The 19,197-nt window shown below is 37.7% G+C and overlaps 2 protein-coding genes across 5 annotated transcripts; both read left to right on the top strand.

Moving 5' to 3' along the window:
• The first annotated feature begins 365 nt into the window (after nucleotides 1–365).
• On the top strand, nucleotides 366–8,482 carry fam168b (family with sequence similarity 168 member B). Of its 3 annotated transcripts, none has more exons than XM_081353301.1 (7): nucleotides 366–511; nucleotides 1,768–1,856; nucleotides 2,015–2,098; nucleotides 5,373–5,515; nucleotides 5,905–6,085; nucleotides 6,162–6,281; nucleotides 7,268–8,482. In XM_081353301.1, the coding sequence occupies exons 2-6, from the start codon at nucleotides 1,787–1,789 to the stop codon at nucleotides 6,269–6,271; spliced, it is 588 nt and encodes a 195-aa protein (XP_081209427.1). In that variant the 5' UTR covers nucleotides 366–511; nucleotides 1,768–1,786; the 3' UTR covers nucleotides 6,272–6,281; nucleotides 7,268–8,482. The 3 variants fall into 3 exon arrangements, with proteins under 3 accessions (XP_081209427.1, XP_081209426.1, XP_081209428.1); XM_081353300.1 differs by having other exon boundaries at nucleotides 367–511; nucleotides 5,890–6,085; nucleotides 7,268–8,461; XM_081353302.1 differs by having other exon boundaries at nucleotides 367–511; nucleotides 6,162–6,285; nucleotides 7,385–8,451.
• An 898-nt stretch (nucleotides 8,483–9,380) lies between these two features.
• cremb (cAMP responsive element modulator b) lies at nucleotides 9,381–18,778 on the top strand. Of its 2 annotated transcripts, XM_081352641.1 has the most exons (5): nucleotides 9,381–9,451; nucleotides 12,298–12,463; nucleotides 12,892–13,038; nucleotides 16,975–17,125; nucleotides 17,630–18,778. In XM_081352641.1, the coding sequence occupies exons 1-5, from the start codon at nucleotides 9,398–9,400 to the stop codon at nucleotides 17,772–17,774; spliced, it is 663 nt and encodes a 220-aa protein (XP_081208767.1). In that variant the 5' UTR covers nucleotides 9,381–9,397; the 3' UTR covers nucleotides 17,775–18,778. The 2 variants fall into 2 exon arrangements, with proteins under 2 accessions (XP_081208767.1, XP_081208768.1); XM_081352642.1 differs by lacking the exons at nucleotides 9,381–9,451; nucleotides 12,298–12,463; nucleotides 12,892–13,038 and adding an exon at nucleotides 14,259–14,388.
• The last annotated feature ends 419 nt before the right edge of the window (nucleotides 18,779–19,197 follow it).

Consider the following 19,197-nt stretch of genomic DNA (forward strand, 5'->3'; position numbering starts at 1 on the left):
ATATATATATATATATATATATATATATATATATATATATATATATATATTATTGCAAAAACGACAACTGTGCATTTGATTATAAGGACAAGGGGGGGGGGGGATATCTTACATATATTACAAAACATGCATATATATATATATATAACACAAGGTAAAACTGGAGTAAAATTGACCCACAACGTAAACACATGATTACACATTTTAAACATATAGTGCCTATTTCATAGCATGCGATTTTATTTAATAATACCAACCATTCAGAACAAATCTAGACATAAAAATTTGGTAATTACATATTTTAAAAAAAAAAAACTCGACTTGTATTCCCGATTGGATTTGAATACGTTCTTCCGCTTTGTACCAGATGCGGAAGTGACGCATCGTGCTGCCAGGGCTCCGTTGCTGTGCGTAGCGTTCGCATCCGACGTAAGAGCGCGAGACAGACAACATCATCAGACGCAAGCGAAATACTGGATTAATTCGCAAGCTACAAAAACAACCAGCGACCGTACGTACCCACAGTCACTATCCGATTAATATACATGGCTTTAGCTGCCCACTTGTGCGGGATTTTTTGGGGGAAAAATAAGCGGATGGATTGAGGACTGGGACATGTAACGTTAGTGAATTGGGATAAAGTGGGATGCGAGATGCTGCTGTTGGCCTGTAACACCGAGCCGCTGCGCTGCATCCTGCGTGCACAATGTCACGTCTATTATCATGATGTGTTTGCGCATAAAAGCACGGTCGTCATATGCATTGATGCTAAAAGCTATCCTTTTATCCTTGCATGTAAAATATTAATTGGCCGACCGGTAGAGTCATTTTACAATCGGGACTTCAGGCTAATTGAAAACCACACTTGTGTTTCAGAAGAGGCACTGAGGCAGATGCATCGAATCCGATGCGTTATGCACATTGGCTTTGGATCAGATATATATGTATATTTTTCAATTACATTTTGGTGTATGTTTTGAATCTCATATCTCGGATGCACTCAACCAACTCACTCGACGTTGACACCAGCACGCGGTTAACACGCTCCTTTTCATAATCTCGACAATTTCTTGATAGATCATTGAGTAACACAGGATCTGTCTTTTTACACGAGCATTTACATTTACTGAACTCATGCAATGCATTAAAAATCTGCCAAAATATATGTGGCTTTTTGTTTCCAGGCATCAAATTTGATTGACAGGTCTAGAGAGGATGACTTGTGGTTATAGAGAAACTGAATTCATTAAAATACCCGTTACACATGATAATGGCAAAGCTTTTTTTTCTTTTCTTTGTCCTTACCAATATTGATATGTATTATTTTGTGTCCTATAGCCAGTATGGAGAACCATTTTAATCATTTCTTAAACAGCCATGTATGAGACACATCATGGCCATATTCCAGGATGACAATGTCAAGATTTGTCAGGCTCAAATTGTGAAAGAATGGTTAGGAGAGAGCATGAAGAATCATTTTCACACAGTTCACTCTGAGTCCAGACTTTAAATGCATTGAAAGTCTTTGGGATGTGCTGGAGGAGACTTTACAGAGTGCTGGACTCTTGCATTGTCAATACAAGATATTGACCAAAAAATGTATGCACCGCATGATGGAAATAACATCACAACATTTATTTCCATCAAGAGGTGCATACATTTTTGGCCTGTCATTTTTCCAAAGAAAAGTGATGCACAATACAACTGTCTAGTAATAGTTCATTGTTTGGTTGTATGTAATGTCTTGTGCTGCCTTCCTCTTTAAAGGTGCAGAAAGATAAACATCATGAACCCTGTTTATAACCCTGCGTCATCAGGGGTTCCTTATGCCAACCCTAAAGGAATAGGATACCCAGGTAACCAGAGATGAGCTCTGTCTCACTTGCGCATGCAATCGATATGAAGTGTTTGGAGTTTTCACACTATACAATTAAGTTCCAGCATATTGTCTTTGTTGTTAATGTTTATTGCTGTGATTTTATTTACTTATTTATTTCTCCTGGACTTCTTGCAGCGGGATTTCCTGTGGGATATGCAGCGGCAGCTCCAGCGTACTCCCCCAGCATCTACCCTGGTGCTAATCCAGCCTTTCCTACAGGTTAGAGACGTCCAAACTCGCTCAGCTTTTTCAGCCAAAACACAGCTTTTAATAATGCAATGAGTTATTACAGGGCTCTCCTTTGCTCAGCCGAGTAATATTTCCATAGGTTTTGATTTTTGCTATGTTTTAAGAAGCTAGAAAGTGGAGTTCTTGGTGCTTACTTTGTTTTTAATTTTCAGTATTTTTCTTTAATGTTTCGTGTTATACATCAACAGTACAGCTTAAAGACAGTCAACTTGAAATGACATTCACTGCCCATTTTGCTTTCATAATCTTTAGTGATGCACCAAAATTATTATTTTTCTTTTACAGAAACAATGAAGCCGAAGTTAAAGTTTTCATTTTGAGAAATTGAAAATCTAATGTATTTAATAATCAGTTTACTAATCAAATGTATTTAATAATAAATAGTTAAATAAAAACTATATACACATTTAAGTTGCATGGAAGGCAGTTTTATATCAATTTTCTAATGATAGGCCTATAATTATGTTTCTACTCCAGTTTATTGTTGAAATATAAACATTTAAATGGTGGCTGTAATAAATTCTTGCTTTCATGACAAATTTATTCAAACATACATTAAATATTAAAGACAACAGGTTAAGTAAAAATATAATGAATATGTAAAATAGTGCAGTCGGCCTTAAAAACAACATTTTATTTGAATTTCCTTTTAAAATTGATAGAATCAGGCCTCAATCTACAATCTTCAGGCTACAAATCATGTTAAGTTTTGTTCACGCATCATCTGAAAACAGCATATACTATAAGATCCCAGCTCATCAAAATGAAGATTGATTAAAAACGACAAATCGCTAACGAAATAGACACTGAAACAGTCAATACACACCATCAGAGAAGCGCTAAATCATGTCACAGTTTCGGTCGCTGATTCTGAACCGGACTAATATTTTTGTTTGCCAAGATATCAGTGCATCACTACAAAATTGCATATTTCCAGTGTAAAATATGTTTGAGAAAAATACAGGGTGGTACTTCATTTTAACTAGGGCTGCACGTTTTCAAGTTTTTCATTAACCGTTAACCGAGGCCCTTAGCGGTTAATACTCGGTTAACCATAGTGTGCGCGCCGCAACCCCGAGATAGGCAAAATTTGCGGGTGGGACATGTCCCCACCACTATTTTCTAAGGTCGATATTGTCACCACTTTTGAAACATCTCGCGGCATGAATACCAATACAAATAAACAAAACATCTTCAGTTAACTAGCAGAGCATTCATTTCGTTCGTTTTTTTTTTTTTTAGGCGATCTAGCGCTGAAATGTTTTGTTTTTTAAATCAAGTGATCAAAGTGCTCGTTGCCGCTGCGATCGAGAAGGGGCTTGTAAAACGTGCTGAGGTATTATTAAAGGTCCCGTTGCATGCGATTCCATGTTTCAAACTTTAGTTAGTGTGTAATGTTGCTGTTAGAGCATAAATAATATCTGTAAAATTCTAAAGCTCAAAGTTCAATGCCAAGCGAGATATTTTATTTAACAGAAGTTGACTACAAAAAAACGTCTCGATTGGACTACACCCCTCTACATCCTGCATTAGTGACATCACCAGAACCGTTTCTTGACTAACCTCCGCCCACAGGAATGCTCCCTCAACTCTACTGGCTACTTGCGCACTTCTTATAACTTAGGCTACTGTGTTTACTCAGCTCTTACGGTGATTTTCTGAAGTAAAACTGACGCTTCATCTTTTGTGTGATGTACAATAAACTTTATTAAACTCATCAGTACATGTTTGATCATCATTCAGACAGCAGACTTGTAGGCTATTAATAAATAATGGATACATAGACTACAAGCAGATGACAAATACGTTATAATAACCGTAATTAAACTACTAAACCATACCTGTTTCATCTCTATACAGCAATCTGACTCTGTAGGCATTATTGTCCGACTCGAAATGAACGCCGTTACTGAGAGTTTCTGATATTATCATCATTCCGTGAGATGAATTTTTCCTGACAGACTGAGCACGAGCTCATGAAGCTCCGCCCCCTGTGTCGTCCAGCAGCACCTCATTTGCATTTAAAGGGGACACACTGAAACGGCTCGTTTTTCTGAGCCCCAAAAAATGTCAATTTAAACATGCTGTAAAAAATGATCTGTTGGGTATTTTGAGCTCAAACTTCACATACACACTCTGGGGACATCAGAGACTTATTTTACATCTTGTGAAAAGGGGCATAGAACGGGACCTTTAATTCGTGGCCACAACAATTCACCTGATACTGATAAATATTCACCAATTCACAAAAAAAAAGGAATAAAAAGCTGTAGTCGGCCTTCACTGAAGAGCTATCTTCACAGGGACGAAAAACAGTTTAATAATTATTATTAATTCGTGGCCACGAAATAATTCACCTGAATATTCACCAATTCACAAAATATAGGTCTTTAGCATTCACTAATTAATAGTATCAAACTGTTTTTGGCCACGTTAAATCAAAATGAGGGAGGGAAATAGTTCAACGTGTCCACGATTTATTAAAACGAGGGAACAAATAAGTCGTCGTAACAACTAATTATTTAGATCAGTGGACAGGGCGCATAAGAACAAACAGTGAGAGAGCCCCGGCCGCGCGCGCGCGCACTCTCACCGCCTTCAAACAACACGAGCGCTGTATTGCTCTCTCTCCCTCGCGCATATCAACACAGTAAAAGGTCGGAAGACCGATTGTGTTTTATAGATTAGTAGTTTGTTCATATAAAGTGTTTGATTAGCAAGTACATGTTTAGGAAATGCATAATACAAATTGTATGGGTTAATGTAACGGTAAACGGACTCTGCGGGTAAAACTGTTGTGATGAAACTGCGCATGCGCGGGGTAAAACTGCTGGTGTAAAGCTGTGGCTCTGCGGCTCTGCAGACAGATATTATTGTGCTGCGATCAGTGGCGCGGATACTGACTGACTATATTTGTTTCTGGCTCGCGCACAGCCTTCATTCTCGGACGCGCGCTTTCTTTGCCCGCTTCATATTAGAAAACTGGTCTAGCGGTCTCTGGCGGTGCAAAAATGTATTACAACTAAATTCAATGCACACCATTGACGCCACTTAACCGAGCAAAATGTTTCACTCGGTTACGCAATTTTTAACGGTTAATCGGTTAATCGGTTAACCATGGACACCCCTAATTTTAACCAACTACTTTTATTCATAGGGTCATGTGGGATGCTCACTTTTTAAAAGCAATGTTGCAAATTACTTTATTTTCTTTACCTCTTTAAATGCATTGTCATCCCTACAGGTTATGCTCCCGGGACCCCTTTCAAAATGTCCTGCTCCCCAACAACAGGTGCTGTACCCCCCTATTCCTCATCACCCAACCCCTACCCTGCTGCCGTCTACCCTGTGAGAAGTCCCTACCCCCAGCAGAACCCCTACGCACAGGTAAGGCGATGTCACCATGAAATCAAAATGCACAATTCTTATTTTTTATGGAATTTTGCAGTATTTATTATGAATGATTTATCAGTATAAAAAAAAAATCGAAATAACTTCCCCTCCCTCTTGCAAACGACTTGAGGCATGAGGGCGGGACAACCTGTCACTCACATGACATCACTGCAATAGCAAATGACAACCATCCAATCAACTTCCAAAGGACAAAATCAAGTCCCACCCTAAATTTCTTTCTTGTTTGAGAAGCCGTTTCACTCAGATTTACGTCTCAATATAGGAAAGAAAATACTATCGCAACTTCTGTTTCATGCCGTCTTTAAGCATAAGTAATGTCAACCCTGGCCTGTATTTTAAGAGATTAGATGTTTTTTCCACAGCAGCAAGGCACTTACTACACACAGCCCCTTTACGCAGCGCCGCCCCATGTCATTCATCATACAACGGTGGTCCAGCCCAACGGCATGCCGGCGGCCATGTATGCCCCTCAAATTCCCCCACCCCGTCCTAATGGAGTCGCCATGGGAATGGTTGGAGGCACCACCATGGCGATGTCAGCTGGTGAGTCTCATGGAAGTAATCAATGGAAATTCATGTAGTTGGACAAAAAAGGGTAAAATACTTTTTTTCTTCGCAGGGACGTTATTAACTACTCACTCTCCAACCCCGGTCGCGCCCCACCCCTCAATGCCCACGTACCGCCAGCCCGCCACTCCTACCTACAGTTACGTGCCCCCGCAGTGGTGAACACGACACTGTGAGTGCAAATCCAATGTTTACCAGCTCTTAAGGTGCGCTCACATGTACCGAAATTTCACTGGTGAAATCCAGGATTCTACACTATTGGGTATTTCATGTTAGGACGAAAGATTTTCTCATGCAGATTTCGAATTGGGTTCACGTGAATTCATCAAGTTGACTGACAGACAGCTGCTTAGTTTAGAAGTGATTCCTGTGTGAGCTGTTCTTCATACATTGCAACACTATTTAAAATAGAGAAATTTTGCCTGTAAAATTTCACCAAATTTTGCTAATGTGATCGCACCTTCTCTGAGTTAATCAGGGGTTCTCAACTCTGGCCCTTGAGATCCATTTTCCTCCAGAGTTTACTTCCGACCTTGATTAAACCTGGTATTAAGATATGTTTTGTTCAATCAGATCACGAGTAGATGAGGGAGACGAATTCCTGTTTACACCTGGTATTTTAATCCTTCTCTTTTGTCCACTTTCAACCACTTCTGTCCTGATTTCTTCGTTAATGCATGGGCTTTTTCAGATCTTTTGATCTAACGGACGAAGTAAGCTCACGCAATTTACATATATATGCACCCGGAGACGACGGAAAAACACCTGGAAAGCAGAAGCTTTTTGTTTTCGTAATATTTGCGCATTAAGTCAGTAGGCAGTGAGAAAGGGGGTCTTTTGTGGCTGTTCGAACACATTCGACCACGTGTTTACACTACGAAAGCAATCCGGGCGAATGCGTTTTTGACTACCTCTGGAAGTGGTTGAAAGCGGACAAGCTCAAAGTGTTTTAGACCCTGTTCACACCTGTATTTAGCGTTGTCCACTTGTGATCCGATCGACCAAACACATCTTAATACCTTTGAATAGGGTTGGAGATGAACTGCACGTGCAATTGGATCTTGAGGGCCAGAGTTGAGAATCCCTGGTGTATACACTAACAAAATACCATGATTTTGTTGTCCCTATTTGAAATAATTGTCTTTTTGCCATCTTTAGGTCAAAAGATGGTAGATATGCATTCTCACTGTCCAGTATTTTACAATTGGAGCTGACACTACAAGTGCTATCAGCAAGTTGCTCTTCCTTCCAAACATAATGTGAATCCGACTCCAGTTGGCAGATGAAAGGAAAAGAGTATCTTCCCAGTCCGGCTCTACAACTTCCCATCCTTCACTCATTCTACGACATATCTCACGGCCGAAGAACAGACAAGCTCTTCATGCTGAATTGTGTTGTGTGGACTGTCTTGCAGTTTTTAGCTAACTCTTTAATTGGTGAAACCGGAAAGGGAGTTGGAATTAGTTTTATTGGAATACCTATTGAATGCATGTATATATTTAAAAAAAGTGACAAAAAAAAAATCCCATCAGCACTAGCTCATTCTCCCACCTATGACAGATGCAAAACCATCAGCAGTTATCTCAAGCAAAAATCCAAAGGGATTGGGAGAAAAACAAGTGTACATTAAATGCAATGTCTTAATTGTTATTTCATACAAGACATTAATAACGTTAGCATTTAAAATAACTTTTTTTGTTTGTTATTTTTCCTGGTTTTAATTTGGGTATTTGTAACTGCAGGCATGGTTCGTCTTCTCTGGGTGACGGTGTGTTTGTTGCTGCTTTGCCCCGCTTGAAGACGAACCCTTAGGGTTTGTGCCTCCGCTTCATATGCCTGTTTTTAGTTGATAAGTTTTATCACTCTACACGCTCTCGCTGCAGTTAATTGTTGCACTAATTGCCTGTGTGTGTACATAAATTGGTTGATTGAGCTGTATTGGTGCTGAGAGCATGCTTACTCATTTGTGTACCTCTGGCTTGGTTTTCTTAACTTTTAAAGTCTCACTGAAAAATTAACATTGGAATCGCACTGAGTTTGCGAAATTTTAAATGGTAAATTGTTTATGTGCTTAATTCAAGAAAAAAGAAAACTCAATTAAGTTGATTTGATAACACTACTGGTGGTTTACCTTTGAGGAGGTGAATTTGAGTTTAGTTATTATTGACCCAAAACTCTAAATTGCTTGTTTCCTCAAGATTACACAGTAACTGAATTTCATTGTCTTTTTACTTTAAACATTGCCTATGTCACTTCGGTTAAAGAGTGTTTTGTAATGTTTAATGTGTTTTTGTTTTGTATTTTCAAAAAAGACCAACAAATAAATACAATAATAAATTAGGAGTTTTCTAGTTTTAATTGTGATGTGTTAGCAATTAAGGACACTGTCTTAAAGGTTCTAGTCATGGAAAACCCCTATCAAATGGCTTTTTTTTAATGACGATTTATCAAATCTGTCTGAAATTTATTTAAACATAATTATCTAGTAATCAAAAATGACTGGAGAGGACATGGAACGTAAGATACGTGAACATGATTCTATTCCAAGTTCAATCACTGGATGTCGCCATTAGTCCATGTCAATTTAATTAACTTTATTATTATTATTATAGAAAACGTTCAAGACAATGTATTAAATTGCCCAGCTCTCCAGTGGTTTATTCTGTTAGTTTTGGCATCCCAAATTTGGACTTACATGCTTCAATTCTTAAAAATCGTAGTACAGGTAATACAGTTTTACTGCGCGCGAGTCAATTTACTTTGAACATAAGAGCTCGCGCTTATTATGAAATTGACCGTTACAAACCAAACGAACCGCTCGCCTCACTGTGTAACGTTACTCGACGACTGTAAGTTACTCGTTCGCTTTACAATACAAACGACTTTCTCATAAAAAAAGAAGGTAAGAAATTGTTTTAAACTACAATATTAGATGGCATTCGACGAATACATTAACTTTTCTGTCCCTTGACACTTTTTTAAAGCATTTAACGTTAAAGGACGTCTCAAATTTGTTGTGAGAAGAACTTGTATATTTCTGAAAAACATAAGTTATCTTCTAACACAAAAACTAGCCAGTTTAAACATTCATTATCGATAGGCCTACTCGAGTAGTGTGAGGATCCTCACACCCTGAACATATTTATATGTTAACTTACATTCTAATTTAGGCTAAATCTCTTTTCAAACCACTCCGAGTGTGATTTGTATTTTATTACTATTATTATTTACTTATTTATATTTTATCTGAGACTCAGAAATGCTATTTTTGTTATCTCTGTATGCAGTATGGATGCAGGAGATGCAAGACAAACAATCACTTGGTCTGCAGAAGATGCACAGGTAAAGTTAACTGAATGCTCACGTTACAACTTAAAAGTCACTGTCTTTACTGCCACAATTTAGGGGATTTCAGTTTAAATTAAAGGGTAATTCTGTGTAATAAATTTAGGGTTTGTCCTAATTGACGCACTTATTCACTATGTAACTTAGATGTGTAACCGGGTAACTGTTAACGTTAGTGTATGAATGTGGCTGTGTCATTCCGGAAGTAACGTTAAGTTATATTTTCTATTCTTTTTTTCCCATTGGGATTTTTAAAAAGTCTTAGTTAAAGAGTAATGAACCAAGCCAATCAGCTACAAGGTGAATCACAATATGACAAACTTTGATTTGAAGCAAAAACCTTGTGAAAAAGGTTCCGTTACAAGACTGTGTACTTAATAGCTTTACTGAGGAAAGGAACTAACGTTACAATCCCATGTAGCATTGCGAACAGCATAATCGAATAATTTTTGAAGAGATTTAAAACAAATGTTGATAATATATATAAAAATATATATATTAAGTTTTTTTGTGTATATATATAGCCTATATGTATTAGAGAGGGAGAGAGAGAGAGAGATTCTATTACATAATATTACATACAGACTCACTAGTTTGGTCTAATTTTCTGTACAGCATCATGGGTAATGTAGTTTTTCACCATGAGTTCTGCTGTTAGGTACAATTATTTAAAAAGAACAAGCTGAAATAACGCAGGCTGATTTGCTTAAATCAAATCCGAAATCAAGTCTCTTGAGTAGGTACTTATTTTGAATAAGTAATAACTTCATGGCCGCTAAAAAGTATGTTCTATATAATGTTAATGTGTGCAGTATGAATATAATCTGGACGCACTTAAGAATCTAGCCAAAAGTAGGTCATCCCGGGGACTTTTTGCCTTCTTTTTAATGAGTACTCTGAATTCGGACATACTTTTGTCACATACTGTTTTTCGCCTGCTACATACTAGGGAAGTATGCGATTTCGGATGCAGCCCAAGTCTATCCACCTTATTCCTACGCCCCATGACGCTTTGCGCGAATTATGGGTGTAACTTCCGTTAAGATGTAAACAATCAGTGAAAAGGCTCGCTCTATGAACGCAATACTTTAAAAAAGTGTCACAATGAGACGACATTAATCTACTCATCCTTCAACCATCGAACATTAAAAGGAAATTTAAAAGTGTAAAAGCATCAACAACTTTTAACAGACCAAATAACCCCAAAAGCGCGAGTTTTTCCACAGCAATAACGGACGGGTTAAATATCACTGTAACGTTAGTAATATAATATACGTATTATGTAACTAATGTTGCCTTAATCAAAAATGTTCATTAACTTCAGCATTACGTGATATTATTTCAAAGTGATTTCCGTTTTGACAGATTATTACCTGTAAAAACAAACCTGGAAAGAGACGTGTTGATTTGAGGAGAATAACGAGAGATTCTAATCTATCGTAAATTAAATTCGGGAGAACAGACCACAAATGTGCAGCATATGTTGTCCTTTTTCATACTTTTACAGCGGATATAAGAGAAAAAAGAAATCAATCACGAGGAAAAGAAAGCAGCGACTGAAAAGAGCTCTTGCCATAGATATTCTTGTTATAACATGTCACGTTAAAAATACCAAATATAACGTTATTCTCATGATGTCTGAAAATAAATCATGAAGGAAAATTGACATCTTATCCAGTCAAACTGACAGATCAGCTTTATTTGTAGGGCAACTTTATGATTTGAAATGATTCGTTTCAGCCTTTTTGAATGGAAGTTCCCCTAACCGGAAGTGCCACCCATAATTCAAAACGCAGTGAGGTCGCCAGGAATAAGGTGCAGTACACTTCAGGCAGACCCATAGACCACAATGCAACATGATTGTGACATCACAGCAGATCACGCTTAATTTACCCCCACCCCCCACAACTCTATTATTTTGACATACATTCAACTGTGTAATACTTATAGCTACCTTAAGCTGACTGTTTTTTACAGCTATAGTTTATTGTATTGTCTAGGGGCAGGGTTTCTCAAACTCGGTCCTGGAGGGCCACTGTCCTGCACAGTTTAGCTCCAACCCTGATCAAACACACCTAGCTGTGAGTTTCTAGTGATCCTGAAGACATTGATTAGCTTGCTCAGGTGTTTTGATCAGGGTTGGAGCTAAACTGTGCAGGACAGTGGCCCTCTAGGACCGAGTTTGAGAAACCCTGGTTTAGGGCATTCCGTTTAAACACATTGCAAGGGTTCCGCCAGTAGAGGGCACTCGTGCAACTTAAACAATGATGTACATCCGAGTGAACGAGTTGGAGGGAACAGGGAAGTTAGCGCGGAAAGGGCATAATAAATGGACTTAAATGCAGTGTAAACACTACTCGCACTATTTATACTGCAAAACTGCACAGAATAGTGCATAAGTACTCAAATTGGGATGCACCTACCACCTCTGGTCACAGGGGTTCCCTTTAAAACTCAATTTATCATTTTTAATAGTGCACAGTCTCCTCTGAACAGCTTCAGTGTTATGTGGTGTCTCTGCGTGATTGAGTAAGACTGTGGGTTCAGACATGTGTGACTGTGATCCGGTCGCACATGTAGGTGTCAGGTGGAAAGAAGCGTAGGAATGACCTTTTGTGCTTTGGAAAATCATATGTGTGTGATCTAAACCTCACAGATTACTGTAGGTATTCATCACAAGATCACCATAAGGTCCTTCTTGTAGCCTATATGTAACCCTATGTATATGGCAGGTAGAAATCAGGGATTCAGAAAAGAAGTTTTTAAGGAATAGTTCATAAAAAAAAAAATTCTGATGATTTTTTTATTTATTTTTTAAATCTTAATAACCTATTTCTACTCAGGCATCATCAGTAATTTGTAAAGATGAAAACGCTAGAGGGGATCTCCCAGACTCTTCTACCAGTACACATCTGGGTGACTATCTAAAAGATGAAGATGAAGAAAAGAAGTTTGACGCTGAGGCATCCTCAAGAAATAATTTCAACAACACCAATGCAGGCCCTTTCAGTGAGGCATTTCAAAGACATATTTCCCATGTACAGTGGCTCCAAAATCTATTTAAGCACTTTTGGACACACTCTTAAGTTACACTTTAAAATGAATAAATGCCATTGCATTATATAATAAAATATCAAACCAAATGGCTATTCCCAAACAACTAACTTTACTTTTTTGAGCCATTTTCTCGTTACGTTTAACATTCAGTAAAAGTATTCAAATACTTTGCGCAATTTAAATCTATTTTATTATTTAAAACTCAGCAAACCTTTTTTGTGAAATGTATTAAAAATGTGCTTGTGCTGTCTTTCTTTAAAAAAGAATAAAAAAAACTTTTTGAGGCCACTGTAGGTGATTGTTTAAACATCGTTGTAAAATCAAAAGTATGCAAATGCACAGGCTTGTCCTCATGTGACTTTTGTTTTATTATCCTGAAGTCTCCGTCAACCAGAGCGGCAGTGTCCAATTTCTCCCCTGCCAGCAGAGATATGAAACCTTCACTTCATGGCCTAGGTCTCCCATAATGCAGTTTGCTGTCCACTCCAGGAATGGCACCTACATTGTGTCTGACAATACTGGCCAAGGTAATGATGTTGTCATTTATTACATTCATTTGGATTATACTTTCATTTTGTTATAATACCATATAGACAAAACCAAGCTTAATAATGGGAGTGAATGGTACCTTAGATTTTGAAGTCTAAAAAAGTGCATCCATCCGTCCATCATTAAAGTAATCCATACAGCTCCAATGGATTAATAAAGGGTCAGACACACTCGGTCCAGAGGTCACTCTTCTACCCGAACTGGACTCGCGTACGACCGTTACTTGAAGCCAGTGATTATAGTTTATAAAGTTCTAAATATGGATATTTTTCTTACAAAAACGCATCCCTTCGCTTCAGATTCACTCCCATTATAAAGCTTGGGTAATTCTTATGAGAACATGCTCTGGTCACTTTTGGCCCCAAAATAAATTATATTTTGCATAGTGACAATGATACCTTTTTTTTTTTTTTGGACCATTAAGATTATTTTTGTTTGCCTTTGACATTAATTCCATGACAATTAAGTAACGAGAACGGTTTTCCAAAAAAAAATCTTAGTTTTCCTTAGATAGGTTTAATTAAATAGGTTTAATTATTTTTTATATATAGTTCAGAAGTTTGGAGTTAGTCATATTTTTTTGTTTTAGAAAGAAGCCTCTTGCTTCTCAAGAAAGATTTTCTTGAAATAAAATAATGTTTTCTATTGTAATATATTTTAAAAAGTAATTTATTTCTGTGATGGCAAAGCTGGTATTTCAGCAGCCATTCCTCCTGTCTTCAGTGTCACATGATCCTTCAAAAATCATTCTAATATGCTGATTTTTTGTAACAATGTAAAAGTCTTCAGTGTCGCCTTTGATTAATTTAATGCGTCGTTGCTGAATTTCTTTCACAACATCTTAATGCAAATAAACAAAGTAAAGATCCGCACACCGGAGAGCTCCCATTTACATGATTAATTAAATAATTGTTTGACGTTTCGCACACCTTTGGTCCTTAAATTCATGTCAGCACTGCTTGCTTGAAATGAAAAGCAGGCTTTCCAAAACAATATCACATGACATTGTACATAATACATCTTATTTCACTTGAAACCATAATAGAAAACAAAATCTAGAGACAGTATTATACATAAAAAAAACTGCCTTTGCTTCCATAGTCTGCTTTGGTCCGACAGAGGGGGGTGGGGGAAGGAAGGGCTGGCTCCGCTAGCCACTGCGTTACTGACATCAGGAGGCCAATGATGTCATAGTGATGTCAATGGCCCTGACAGTGACTGCACACTTAGCTTGTGGTTTGGGCATCATTGCATGCTGACAGCAGAGAGAGACAGACTAGCTTTCAGCTCACTATATATGGCTGTGACTGGAGATGAGACAGAATCAGGTACGTTGGCTGTTTCTTGTGGTTATTATGCGCTTTTCACCACATTTAACAATACATTTAAATCATTTAAAGATTGCATTTAAAATGCCTCCGTTTATTTTGGTTGTTTTTCCTCTGGATTTGGTTGGGTAATTTTAAATTTGATTTGACAGTGTTCAGATAATATGAACAGACAATCAATATTTCAAATGCCCAAACAAAACTTTGAAGTTTTGGTAGAGAAACTCAGAGATAGTACTAAGAAAATGATGTACGGTTTTCTTAGGTGTCGAATCTGTTTTCTTATTATATTCTTGCTATGGGTCATCTCTACAGCGTGCAACAGGCTAAAAAATTGAATTATTACATAAGTGATTTTATTGCTCTCTGTTACCCTCACTTGTTTCTTTCAGCACCTTTTTCGTTCTCTCTCTCTCTCTGAAACGCATGAATGCACTGCCCACTCACAGTGCAGCTGACGTCATCTTGTTTCCTGGAATTGAACACCAGCAGGGAAATGTAAATGCTGAACAGAAAATAAGATGTACATTGACGTCAGTTCAGAGTCATGCTGTGAATACAAGCAGCTCCTTTTGCGAGAGCAAGACTTCTAAATTAATCATCTTTTAGACTGTGCCACAGTCTCCAAGGAGACAACGAGAATCAGAGACGTAAAGATTTGTTGCTTTTTTTGCTGTGTGTGATTTTTTAATTGTTCATAAGCTTTGTACATTTATTTCATTAGTTTCAGTGAAGAGAGATCAAAAAGTAAGAACTTTCAATCATGCAAGTCTCCCATGTGACCTGCTGTTTGGTGTAATATGTGACTTGTGACCACATAGTTTGCGGCTTCTGGTGGAAATTGATTCACTCTGCTTTCAAAAGAGCAGGATGGTTGCATGTTGCACGCTGCACAAATATGTTGGAGTCTTCATTGGCTTGAAATCCAGTTTATAACCTCACCACGAGTAGATCTGTGTACAGTCTAACACTGTGACATACTCAGTGGCAACACAATGTGTTTGCTGATCTCAAGTGGGTATTAATTCAATGCCTGTGGACCTTGCAGACATTTGATTCTGTTGATCCTCAGGCCTGTTTAGCAGCATGGTGATATTCATGGACTCATGATATCAGACTTCAGAATGAACTCTGTCGTGGAAATTCTCAATACGAATACAACCTAAATCTGACTTATTCACCACGGACAATTTAAACAACTTTCAGTTGTTACTAATAATAACTACAGTATCTCAGGGTAATTCCCTGAATACTTACAATCCAATCCAATACCTCCCTGAAGAATTGTGACGACGTCCCGTCAAGAAGGTACAATAACTACCTCAATTACACATGAGATCACAGGTCTTTAGTATCTATACACTCTCACCGTCCTTCTCAGGTATACGCTGGTCCGACACAGGATCATTAATACTAAGAGTATTATAGCCTTTGCAGGAATGAAGTTTTATTCACAGTCAGATCACTGGTCACAACAACCAAGTGAGTCTCCTGAATAGAAAGATACATGTACATTGAAGTCATACAGTTGAGTAAAAATCAATGTCACTCAAGTCTTTTTTTACTGTGATTTGTTACGGTGATTGGATTGTAATGATCTAAGATAATCATATGACTCTTACAAAACCTCTCCCTTGCCCTCATTCGTAGATGTTGTAAGTACAAGTCCTACACATTTTATTCCAAGAAACTAAACGAGTATGTTTGAGAAGTATTAACCACTGATTAACAACTCTCAACCACAATGACGTCTAAATGTCACCACTGGTATGCTTGTAGAGTTTTTCTCGATAATATCCACCTTCTAGCTGTCATAGGCATAAAGTCATCAATTTCTGCTCGACCTAATTGACATGTTTGTTGCAAACTGTCACTCATTCTGGAAAACCTTTAATTTTATAATTCATGTAAGAGGAAACTTGCTTGAAAGTAATCCTGGAAAGTAATTAGTTGTTTTTGTTGTAATGTTAACTCTACTTAACCATTTATTTTCAGATTTATTTATTTTTCTATTGCATACACAGTGCTTTTGTATAAAAACAATAACTCACTCATTATCTTGGTTATGAAGTGGGCCCAAAAAAGCTTTAGAACACTTATTTTTGTGAAATGATTTGTTTGAAATCTTGCATTAAAATGGTTTACAGTTGTTTAATATTTTGCGTTATATGCATAAGTGTTCATAGCATGCCATTAGTGTACAAATACTCTCTGAGACCTCTGTATATAACCGGAATAGCAGTAATGCCCAGCACAGCCATAACAATAACCACAACAATGTACTGTTATTGCTTAAATATTGCTGGTGCAGGGCTAAACAATAAAGATGACCTGGGACCAATGTGAGAGAGATTTGGGTAATTTGTTGTAAATAGTTTTATTCATTTGTAAAGAAAACATGCAGTTTATTGATAATTATAAATATAAAAATGAAATATTATTTTGGTCAATAAAAATATTAGTAGGATAAAAAACTCAACTACTTGCCAGCAAATAAAAATATTCTTGTTTGTAACAACATTAATAATAAAAGTCTTTGAAAAGAACTGTTCCTCTGTAAACGGATGTGTTTGTGTGTTTTTGCAGCCACTCCTGGAGGTATGTCTGCATATCAGATTTCCTCTCCCGCATCTGGACATTCCCAGGTAAACGACAGCTCATCCGGGTCTCTTCCCAGCCCTCAGCAGCTGGATGATGACGTGTCACGCAAGAGGGAACACCGACTGATGAAAAACAGGTAATGCCCAGACATCCTTCCCCATTCCAGGATCACCACTGTATTCTGTAGCCTAAGAGCATGAAATCATTATATCAGCCTATTCTTTTTGCATGATATTACAAGCAGCTTGTCTGTCTTGGTGTGTTTGTTGGTCTGTCCATCAGCTCTTTCCGGATCTGAGGCCTCACAAGTTCTTCTGTTGCATCCATTGGCCTGCTTTCAGCTTTCATACTTGTTTTATCTTGGGTTTGAAAATTATGTCTCAGTGTGTGGAGCATGTGCTAAAAGCTTTCTTTGTTTCATGGCAATGCTTAGAATAGAAAAACTTGGCTTGTGGAATCATTTACATTGCACATCTACAAGTACTCACAACTCAAGCTTTCCCGGTTTGGACTTAATTTGCCTTTCCATGCTTGCCACGATGATATTCTGCATTTCTGACTTGCATGAAGTGGGACCTGAAAACAATATGTAAGATTTACAGGATTCATGCTCACAGAGCCTCTCTGTTGTTGCTTCCAGGGAAGCTGCCCGGGAATGCCGGCGGAAGAAGAAAGAATATGTCAAATGTCTCGAGAACCGAGTTGCCGTGCTTGAAAAACAGAACAAGATGCTCATTGAAGAACTCAAGGCTCTTAAAGACCTATACTGTCACAAAACCGAATAACAGTCCATTGCAAGCCGAACACTTAAGACTATATCGTTTACAGAGCTGCCACAAATTGGCAAACGTGCTTTTCACGCAATGTCTAGCCACCGCTCGTCGTAACATTCGATAAGATGACAGCTGCATGGTTGTGTTGTCCCGCGTGCGAAAGATGGGGACGGGTGCAGGTGTGTTTGCTGGAGGCCAGAGGCTCCAGAGCCAGTCAATGTGGTGTGTTGCCCGTGTTGCCCGTGTTGCTTGTGCTTTTTGCAGGGCGGCGGCCAAAGACTACAGACGCAGACAGAAGGACTATGTGCGGAGCTTAGAGATGCGCATCGCCATGATGGAGAACCAGAACCAGGAAATAACAGAAGAGCTGAACCGTCTAAAGGAATTGTACTCTGGGAAGTCCCATTTATTTTAGTGGCACACTAGACTGCTGCTATCTGTTTGATTCGGTTCCTGTTTTACTGTATAATATTGATGTCATATGTGTGTTTTATATCTTTTGTGAAAACTGAACAGTAGACCAGCATTGCCTAGGCTCATTAGGCTTTTTAAAAAAAAAATGTAAAAAAAATTTATATTGACAATTGGATTATATATTTTAAATGTTTCAAGGTTGACAACTATCTACTTTAAGATACATTTTTTAAATTTTAAAGGACCGCTTATATGAGTCATTCACAAATACACCAGCTCCAAAATGAATATAGCTTATGTATAATCTATAAATGTAGGCTGAACAGATATCTGTTGCTTAGATCAACTGATGAATTTTTGTGTTTATTGCTGTTTATGGCATTTTAATAAAGTTTAGTCACTTTTAAAACATTGTAACTAAATAAACTAAATACTTAAATTGATGAATGATTATTTGTAACAAATATTCTCTTGAATACTTTTGATAAGTGGCACAGTCCTTCAGAGTTTCCATAGAGACTATCAGCACAGTTTTATCTGTTACTCTGTCTGAAATTATTATAGTACATAGCTTTTTGTTTAAATAAATATATCGACTTCTCAATTTGATTAATTTTGCTGTTTTTTTTTATGTTGAGAGATAGTTTTGTGTTTGGAAATGTTTCACAGTAGCCTACTACCATGACTTATCCCTGTAACAATCTCCCCCCTCCCCCCCCAATACTGAATTACTTTTAAATCCTCTGTGTATTTCCTGCTTACTTCCAAGATATTTAGACTGTAATAATGCCAATTAGTTTTTACTGCCTGAAGTTACATAACCTACCTACTGCTCACGGTCTAATTTGAATTGGAGAAGTACGACTGATTACTTCTTGGTTAAACTGCTATTGGCCAAAATTGCTGAATTCAAAACCGCATTCTAACACTACTTTTACTATTTGTGCCATAGAAAAAAAATAGGGGAAAATAGGAAGAGTAGTATGCTAGTATGCGGTTCTGAATTCAGTATGCAACTTGC

The sequence above is a fragment of the Scardinius erythrophthalmus genome (assembly GCF_964197995.2).
Source record: "Scardinius erythrophthalmus genome assembly, chromosome: 22".
Lineage (NCBI taxonomy): Eukaryota > Metazoa > Chordata > Actinopteri > Cypriniformes > Leuciscidae > Scardinius > Scardinius erythrophthalmus.

Excerpts from the sequence above, each read along its gene's own strand:
- cremb (XM_081352641.1), top strand. The coding sequence starts at position 9,398 with ATGGATGCAGGAGATGCAAGACAAACAATCACTTGGTCTGCAGAAGAT. Across the intron at positions 9,452-12,297 it reads GGTCTGCAGAAGATGCACAG|GCATCATCAGTAATTTGTAA; the intron begins GTAAAGTTAACT and ends ATTTCTACTCAG. Across the intron at positions 12,464-12,891 it reads CACCAATGCAGGCCCTTTCA|TCTCCGTCAACCAGAGCGGC; the intron begins GTGAGGCATTTC and ends ATTATCCTGAAG.
- fam168b (XM_081353300.1), top strand. The coding sequence starts at position 1,787 with ATGAACCCTGTTTATAACCCTGCGTCATCAGGGGTTCCTTATGCCAAC. Across the intron at positions 5,516-5,889 it reads AGCAGAACCCCTACGCACAG|ATGTTTTTTCCACAGCAGCA; the intron begins GTAAGGCGATGT and ends TTAAGAGATTAG. Across the intron at positions 6,086-6,161 it reads CACCATGGCGATGTCAGCTG|GGACGTTATTAACTACTCAC; the intron begins GTGAGTCTCATG and ends TTTTCTTCGCAG.